Source organism: Mastomys coucha, unplaced genomic scaffold (genome assembly GCF_008632895.1).
Source record: "Mastomys coucha isolate ucsf_1 unplaced genomic scaffold, UCSF_Mcou_1 pScaffold23, whole genome shotgun sequence".
Lineage (NCBI taxonomy): Eukaryota > Metazoa > Chordata > Mammalia > Rodentia > Muridae > Mastomys > Mastomys coucha.
The window spans coordinates 81149637-81159329 of NW_022196906.1; the positions used below are offsets into that span (position 1 = coordinate 81149637).

Consider the following 9693-nt stretch of genomic DNA (forward strand, 5'->3'; position numbering starts at 1 on the left):
GCTAAGTATACTTGTAGTCACACCTCTGCCCCAAGATGCTCTGACTTCTTAGTCCCAGAAGCACCTGGCACTGTGCTGTTACTTCTAGAGCATACCCAGGACAGCTGCTATACTAATTATCTTTTGACCTTTCCCTAAACTGATGAATTTTGCTTGGCTTATTTTTATTTACTCAATAATCATATATGTTATTCATGTAGAGGGCTTATTTTACAGAATTTAATATCATCAAATTCATTATATCATTAATTCAAAACATCATTAGAATTAATACATTCAATGTTTTCACTTTATGATTCATGGCCATAAAATGAATTAAAACAAACCAAATTTATTATATAATATAAAGTGCTGCATTCAAAATATCCATGGAATAGCAGTTATTTGACCCTAGATAAAGCAATGAACTTAAGATTCTATTTCTTACTAATTTTTTTAATTCACTTATTTTATGTTTGTGTGGGGGGGGGGGAGTATTTCACCTGCCTGTAAGTCAATGTATCACATGTATGCTTGATGCCCAAAGAAAATGTTTGTGAGTGCTGGGAATAAAAAAGCTAAGGGTCTTGAGAATAGCAGTCAGTTATTCTAACTGCTGAGCCATCACTCCAGCCCTTGTATTTCTTAGTTTGAAAAGAAACTTGACACATGGGCTTTCAGAGTGGCTTTGTTTGCTCACTGCTATGATCCCAGCATCTGGTACAACATTTTGCACTCAGGAAAAAGTCAGTAAGTACTAGGTAAATCCACCGATACATAAAGTGAAATCATGATATATAAAGAACTTATCACAATACTTGAATTTCACATTCTAAATTAATGTAGCTGTTCATATCCTCAGAAAGTCACAGCGCTTTAAAGGGGGTCTTGAGCATATGCTCAACCCTCTTCTTCTCAGATCATGAAATGGAGAGGCAGAAAAGTCAACAGCCTTGGCCTGCATGACCTAGGCAGTCCCAAAGAAGCCGCAGCCGGGTGTGCTCTCAGCACGGTGCGCTCTCTGCTACACTGTTCTCACAGCTGTGCTTTAAAACGCACTGCTGACATGTGCAGAGGTGTGGCCTCCAATTTTTGTGTACTGTGAAATACAACTATCAAAAATTGTTTTAGAAGTAAATACATTTAGAGAGGTGAAATTATTTAGGCATATTCCATATAGTCCATCTCTGAAAACTTTTCCCTGTTAATTTCAAGGGATTGTAATTTCCCCTAACTGCAATTGGTCAATATATTCATGCTCTTACAGAAAATTTCAGTGTCCAAATAACTCAGATGTGTATTTCATAGACACAACTGCATTTAATGTGCTGTCACAGATGGATGCACTTATATGCACTGCTGATGATACACACTCATGAATGCATTTCTCAACACAGGGAACCCAGATGGCCTGCCTACACTTAGAATGTTTTAATGGTGTATTCTACAAGGATAATAACTATTATATAATTATAATTACCTAAAATCTGAATAACTTATGTAATGCTTTCCAGGTCATTAAAAGCACAGAAGCTATATAATTTTCAACAGTTTCAATTTTTTTGAAAAGAGGGTTTAAAATAGTATACACTGTCATCCACTCAAGAGCACATCAATGTTAAATGAAGTATGTCTTAAATATGAAGATTTTAAGGCATTTTGTTATTGTTGTTGTGATTGGTGTTGTACTTAACATTTATTGCCTAGGCTTCTATTCCATGAAGTACTGTTACCTAACTAAATTTTTTTTTCTTTGTTTTGACACACGCAGGATTTATTAGGGATATTTTCATTTATTTTACCTTTTTTTCTTGTATTCTTTAAAATTTATAAAATATTTTAACAATAAAATGAGTATTATAAAAGTTGTTTGATATAAACAATCACCTTTTTCCTCGTATTCTTTAAAATTTATGAAATATTTTAACAATAAAAATGAGTATTATAAAAGTTGTTTGATATAAACAATCAATTGAACATCTTATGTAGATGCTTGTCTACAGCAATACTGAAATACATAAATTGTTCTCAATATAAATTTTAAATAACTCCAAACATATTAACTGTATATTTTAAAATCACAACTAGTTTTTTTTTTTAATGAACATAAATAGATCTTTAAAATCTTGGCTCTTACTGTGGTACAAGCCCAAAATAAGAACAATTTTTAGACATTGGGTTTCATTGTAATAAGGCTGTACTTCAATGACCCTCACATCACCAAAGGATTTTACCTCCATAGTAGCTAAGCTAAGAGTTAACAGTTCTGCTGCACCAAGGAATGAATTGTAGCCATGATTTTTGGATACAGATTTCCTGTTATGGTCAAAGCTATTTGACTCGAGTAAGTGACTTCATTCTCAGCCCACAAAGAACAGGTTACATTCATTTAAGAAATGGTGTGTGCATTAAGATAGTCTATCCATGAAGTCATTCATCAACTGTTTCAATGTTCTGCTTGGAGGGTGGCACAGACGTTAGGTGAGGGAAAGATTCTGGTTCATTGGCTGTGATGATTTTGAAAAGCTTTCATCTCAGAAAAAGAGTATCTTATAAAGTTCTCTTCTTCAAAAGTGATACAATAATTATAACTAACAAGCAAAGTATTCAGTCTCACTCTTTGTTGTTCTTTTTCAAGCCACCTCCCAAATTAATTGTCTATGTTTCTTTTGGCTATATAAATAATTTTGAAATATGTAAGCTGTTCTGAAAACCACAGTATAGTGTAAAAACATCAAATAAACAATCCTACTAATAGAGAGGCTGAGATAGGAAAAGCATGATTTCAAGACTATTATATGGTACACAGCAAGACACTGTCAGGTACAAACAAGCAGAAAGTATATATGGAGTATACAATATTGGACCTATTTGTCCAGTTACCAAATTAGAGAGACCACCAGATGATAGCCAACAAATTCCTCATTCCTCATACTTTTGAATTTTAAGTGATTAGGGTATGTTGGTAATATTAATTTTCATATTAAGAGATATTAAGAAAAAGTAATTGGTTACTTCCTGTTATTTTTGTTGTTAGAGAAGGAGTTGTGTTTGTGTGGGTTTGTTGAAAGATTACCTTCTTGCTTCTTCCAGGGTGTAGTTTTGCTCCTTATGTTGGTGTTTTCCATCTATTATCGTTTGTAAGGCTGGATATGTGGGAAGATATTGTGTAAATTTGGTTTTGTCATGGAATATCTTGTTTTTTCCATCTATGTTAATTGAGAGTTTTGCTGGGTATAGTAGCCTGGGCTGGCATTTGTGTTCTTGTAGGGTCTGTATGACATCTGCCCAGGATCTTCTAGCTTTCATAGTCTCTGGTGAGAAGTCTGGTATAATTCTGATAGGCCTACCTTTATATGTTACTTGACCTTTTTCCCTTACTGCTTTTAAAACTCTTTCTTTGTTTAATGCATTTGGTGTTTTGATTATTATGTGACAGGAGGAATTTCTTTTCTGGTCCAGTCTATTTGGAGTTCTGTAGGCTTCTTGTATGTTCATGGGCATCTCTTTCTTTAGGTTAGGGAAGTTTTCTTCTATAATTTTGTTGAAGATATTTACTGGACCTTTAAGTTGGGAGTCTTCACTCTCTACTATACCTACTATCCTTAGGTTTGGTCTTCTCATTGTGTCCTGGATTTCCTGGATATTTTGGGTTAAGGAGCTTTTTGCTTTTTGCATTTTCTTTAACTGTTGTGTCAATGTTTTCTATGATAACTTCTGCCCCTAAGATTCTCACTTCTATCTTTTTTTGGGGGGGCGGGGAGTTCAAGACAGGGTTTCTCTGTGTAGCCCTGGCTGTCCTGGAACTCACTCTGTAGACCAGGTTGGCCTCGAACTCAGAAATCTGCCTCTCTCTGCCTCCCAAGTGCTGGGATTAAAAGCCTGTGCCACCACTGCCCAGCTTCTCTTCTATCTCTTATATTCTGTTAGTGATGCTTGCATCTATGACTCCTGATCTCTTTCCTAGGTTTTCTAACTCCAGGGTTGTCTCATTTTACGATTTCTATATTGTTTCTAGTTCCATTTTTAGATCCTGGAGAGTTTTGATTGTGTTCCTGGAGTGCTCATCTGTTTGACTGTGTTTTCCTATATTTTCTTTATTTTCTTTAAGGGGTTTTTTTGTTTCCTCTTTAAGGGCTTCTAGCTGTTTACCTGTGTTCTCCTATATTTCTTTGAAGGAGTTATTTATGTCCTTCTTAAAAAGTCCTCTATCATCATGAGAAGTGATTTTAGATCTGAATCTTGCTTTTCTGGTGTGATGATGTGTCTAGGACTTGCTATGGTAGGAGAATTGGGTTCTGATAATGCTTGCCTCCTGCCATCGGGTTAACTCTAGTGCTACCTGCCCTGGCTAAATATGACTGGAGCCTGTCCTTCCTGTGATCCTAGTTGTGTCAGAACTCCTCACTATGATCCTGTGATCCTAGGCCTGTTAGAGCGCTTGGAAGTAGAGCTTCCTCTGGGAATTATGGGATTCACTGCAGAGTTTGCACCCAAGGTCTGCTTAGGGCACTTGCCCAGAGAGACTAGAAGGAACCCGTGCCACTGGACTGGCAGAGTTCCTGAGTGCCTGGGTACAGTTGGTCCCAGTTACTCCATCTAACTAAATTATAATCACATACTGAGACTTTTTTAAAAAATGTTTGAGATATCTATATCTTAGTTTACTTTATGCCTTACTGAAATTTTTTCAACATTAAAGGATCTTAGCAGGGCAAAATTTTCTGTCATAAAAATATCTTCAGAATGAGCAAACAGAGCATCAATACACATAAATTTTATCCTAGTAAATCACTTTTGTTCCACGTATGTTCGACTACACAGTAAAGACTGGACCTTACTCTTCAGTATGCTACTACAACCAAGTGTTGACTAGAGTGATTGTCTAAGGCCTCGCTGTTACAGTGGCAAAGACAAAGTAGTGATTAGAGCTCCACTCCAGAACAATTTTTCTGAACTACCTTGTTGACTCTTAAATCTTCTCCAAATTTCTGGTTAAGGGAAAATATCAAGCCAGGGTATGGTTCACCAAGTAAAGATACTTGGCAAGAAGTCTGATCAGAGTTCAAATCCCATAACCAAGGTTGTGGAGTGAACACACCACACACACAAAGTTCGCACAACCACACCCTCAGGGATTATTACTTTAAATTTCATTAACTCACAGCTCCTTAAGGACATAATGATAGAAAGAATAATTTAATAGGTACCTTCTGCCTACTCTGAACTTAGTGGCTCATCAAACACTACAAATACAATGAAGGAGTCTGCTTAAAGAAATTATATGCCCTACATGTTGATTATATGTTGATATATATGTATATACTACACAATGACTTTATAAAGAATGAAATGCTAATAAATTAGAAATAACAGGGAAATGTAGAGAGAATCTCTTGTATAATATATGGAAGCACCACGTACTAGTATGGCCTCTTAGCTTAGGCAGGAAATAGGAGGTGGGAGTTACAGCAGGGAGAGAGGATTCTGGGATAGAGTCAGGTGCAGGAAAAGATTTGCCCTGAATGCTGATGGAAATGGTTGCATGAACCTGAGGAAAGGGTAACCAGCCATGTGGCACTCGTAGAATAGAATAAATGAGTTAATTAAGTTATGAGCTAGGCAGAACAAGCCTTAGCTTATGGCCTAGGCATTTATTCAGAAATAATTCAGTCTTTGAGTCATCATTCTGGGGAACAAAGAGGCCAAGTAGAAAAGCTTGCAGTTACAGGGAGTCTCTAAATAGCTTTATAATAAAATTAATATACTGTAGAGAAATCAGAAATATTAATTAGGTGGCAGTCAGTGCTGCTCACCGCAAATGAGACTGTGACTACAATATAAACTGTTTCATGGGACATAAAAAAAGAAACTACCTCAGTGCAAAAGCACTGAAAACTTACCTTGACAACGTCTTCTGGCCATGCATTAAGAACTGAAGCAATATGTCCTTTGTCGTGGATACTAATAAAGAGGCCTCTAGTAGGAAAAAAAAATTGATGTAATTTATTTCATATCTGTTAAACAACTATGAACATTAGTAAAAACTTAAATCAATTAATATACTTCCATTTTTATTATATTACTAAAAAAGTCTTTCCTTTAAAAAAAATGGCTAGAAATCCTGTAAATAAGAGGCTGAGACGTAGCTCAATTGGCAGAGGGCCTGTCTGTCATGCATGAAGCCCTGGGCTTGAGATCCAACACTGAGCAGAACTGAGCATGCCACTCAGGTAGTGAGTAGAGTCACACAGCTCCGAGGCTCACTGGCCAGTCACCCCAGCCAAATCAGTGAGCTTTCGACTCAATGAAAGAGCCTTCTTTGTAAAAGTATCTTTTATTCGCCTAAAGTAATTGTTGTCCTTGATGCTCACTTCCTCTGTCCCCTAACCTAGACCTAGTCCTGGAAGCTTCTACTCTGCTTAAAATCTACTCAAGGCCTAGAGTGTTTTCAGCCTCTAGGACTTAGTGCTGAATAAGCTCATCCCTTGTGGTCCTTTCTGAACTTTAGTTGGCTAGCTCAACTCAGCTGTTCTGGCTTAAGTCAGATCAAATCAGTCTCCAAGCTGACTGATTTGATCTGACTTCTCTCAGCTTCTCCTAAATTGCTCTGCTTGGTCTCGTACTAACTATGGCAATATGTTATAATCTTCTGGCTCCTTATTCTCTGGCTCACTCTCTCTTCAACCAGTCTCTGTAAAACTCTCCCTGTAAAACTGCCTCTCCTTCCTTCCCCTCCCTCCCACCCCCCTGCATTGCTCCTGCTTATAGCTTCTCTTTCCTTTATCTTCTCGTGAGAGTTGGGCATATCCTATTCTGTCAAATCTTTCTCTGACTCATCACTTTGTCTGCCACTCAACTCAACATCACTTTCAAACAGGGGTGCTTCCTTCTACAAACTAACTTTACCTTCACTGTCTCAGATCAAAGGTATGTACTAGAGGTGTATCTGTATTCCAGTCAGAGGGGTTAAAGGTGTATTCAAAGGTTGAGCCACACCACAACTAGAAACAGGTTTTTTTCAGTAAACAACACAATCTTGGTGTTCACAGTGTGATCAAATATCCTGCAGCACTCCTTAAAGGGCAAAGAGAAATTAGGGGAGATAACCAATATTGACCTCTGGACCCTGCAAGTATGTGCTGACATGTGCACACATAGAAGCATGCATACACTCACAGAAATATACATGCACCACACTAAGAAAAAACATTATTTTAACCTGAAGAGATGGCTCAGTAGGTAAGAGCATGTACTATTCTTGCAGAGGACCCATATTTGGTTCCTAGTACCCTTGTCAGGCAACCCCAACTGCCTGGAATTCCAACTCCAAGGAATCTGATACTCTCTTCTGGCCTTTGAAAGAAGCTGTATTCATGTGCATATTCCCAGACACCAACATACAATTTAAAAAAAACAACAAAGAAAATTTAAAATAGAAGTATCTGGAATCCATTTAGTCTTTGGCTAAATAAGAAACATGTAAAAGCATGATAAGAAATGATAAAACAAGCCTGTGGTGGTGGTATATGCCTTTAATAGCAGCACTTGGGAGGCAGAGACACGCGGATCTCTGAGTTAGAGGCCAGCCTTGAGTTCCAGGACAGCCAGGGCTATCCAGAGAAACCCTGTCTCAAAAAATGAAAAAAAAAAAAGAAAGAAAAAAAAAAAAAAGACAAAACAACACAGACATCTCAGGTGTGGATTCCATCTCAGGTGTGGATTCCATCTCAGGTGTGGATTCCATCTCAGGTGTGGATTCCACTTCACTTCCACAATGAGAGGATGAGAAGACACAGCAGAGAAAGTCAAGTGGCTAAGGCTGAACACTTGTTTTCTGTGGCGATCACCTGACTATTTGATGCTGCTTGTATCTGTTGTTTCTACATAGCTGGAGTCTTTAAGTATCTACCTTACCACATTTCCTATGGAAGTTTAACAAGTGGCTTCACACATTAGAGTAATAAAATTAGGGTGGGGCAATGCTTTGTCTTCATTGAAAATTTTTTGCTTTAGAATTATTATAACTCAAAACAGAGAACCACACACAGGTATAATTTAATGACCAAAAAAACCCACCATCCTACATAATATCTATTTAAATAATGAGAATCTTGCCAGCTATTTAAAAGTCATCTGGTTTTTGTTTGTTTGTTTGTTTCCAAAACAAAACAACAAAAACCCTCCTCCCTCATAAGAGCTGTCCTCTTGACTTTTATAGTACTGTTTACATTTGAATTAATTTATAAAGTGTGTGTGTGTGTGTGTGTGTGTGTGTGTACTTGCATGTGCATGCATGTGGGTACACAGGTATATGTGGCCATGTGTGCATAGGTGCACACATACTCAGGTATGCATGTGGAAGCCAGAAGACAACTTCAGGTACCGTTCCTTATGTACTAACCACTGCTGTTTTTTAAGACAGGATGTCTTACTGTCTAGTTGGCTCGCCAGTGAACCCAGATATCCTACCAGGATTGGGATCACAAGCATGTGCCTGGTCAGCACCTGGAGGTGCTGAAGCTCAAACTCAGGTCCCAATACTTACACAGCAAACACTTTACCAACTGAACTGTCTTTCCATATACTACAACCAAATTTTTTAAAAATCACAGGAAAAAAATGAAACAAATCTATATACGCTAGACTGACTTATTAAGTAAGCAACCAAAAATTATGTCAGTAATTCTATAGAAAAAAATTCCATGATTGGCTAAAAAATATTGATTAAACTATATTGTTCATGTGTACAAATTTTTCAAAGAAAAAAAAATAAACAAATTTATACCAAATTATATCCTTTCCTGGTTTTCTTTCTGTCTCACATGAAGTTGCTAATTCTTCAAAATGGTAAATAGCTCATCATAAGTTATATGCATTTTTAGGTCCCAATGTAATCAACAGATAAAATAGAGCTGTAAAATTAAAATGAGATATTTGGTCCTAAGTAAGGAATTTATATTAAATTGTATAAGATGCTCTTGGCAATATAGTATTAAATGATATTTCCTTGTAGGCTGCATTTTGGCCAAGATTTTCAAATAATAATATTCTCAGGAAGCTTAATCATTTAAAATAAAGAACAGTGAATGATACCAAAATTAACATCAATCAAATGTCAAGTTTTATTATGAGCAGATCTGGGTTCAGCTTCTAAAGAAGAGCCTTGTGGCCACCCAAGATCCATTGTACTTAGTAGAGAATCATGCACAGCAAAAACACTTGCTCTAGGAAGTGGCTCAGTAAGTCAAAGGTCTGTAACGTCCTACCAAAGCCAAGCATCTTATAAGTTCTTGGTAATCCTTCCTGGAATGTTCCCATGATTAGAAATCTACTGAGATATCCAAAAGGATTTCAGCACATTAGTAACTTATATTTCCTGGCATACAACTGAACATGAAACATTAATCCTACAAACAACAAACACACACACACACACACACACACACACGAGAGGTGGGGAGAAGAAAAAGAGAGAAGAAAGTAAGGAGAGGGAAGAAGAAAGGAAGGGAAGGAGAGTTATATAATGAGTTCAGATAAGCTATTCAGAGCTATTGCAATAGAAAACTTCTGGTGTTTTATACAAACTACCTACCACTGACCTACATGTCAGCCTTAAAAATTCTTGCTATCAAGCTTCTGTAAGGCAAAAGACACTGTCAATAGAACAAAACGGCAACAAACAAATTGGGAAAAGATCTTTACCAACCCTAT

General features: G+C 37.0%; 1 protein-coding gene across 1 annotated transcript in view; it reads right to left on the reverse strand.

The window, feature by feature from the left end:
* Me1 (malic enzyme 1) overlaps positions 1–9693 on the reverse strand; it is a 123238-nt gene that overhangs the window by 69852 nt on the left and 43693 nt on the right. Inside the window, exon 4 of the mRNA XM_031343007.1 lies at positions 5883–5958. Within this exon, the coding sequence (XP_031198867.1) occupies positions 5883–5958 (76 nt within the window). The remainder of the gene's footprint in view (positions 1–5882; positions 5959–9693) is intronic.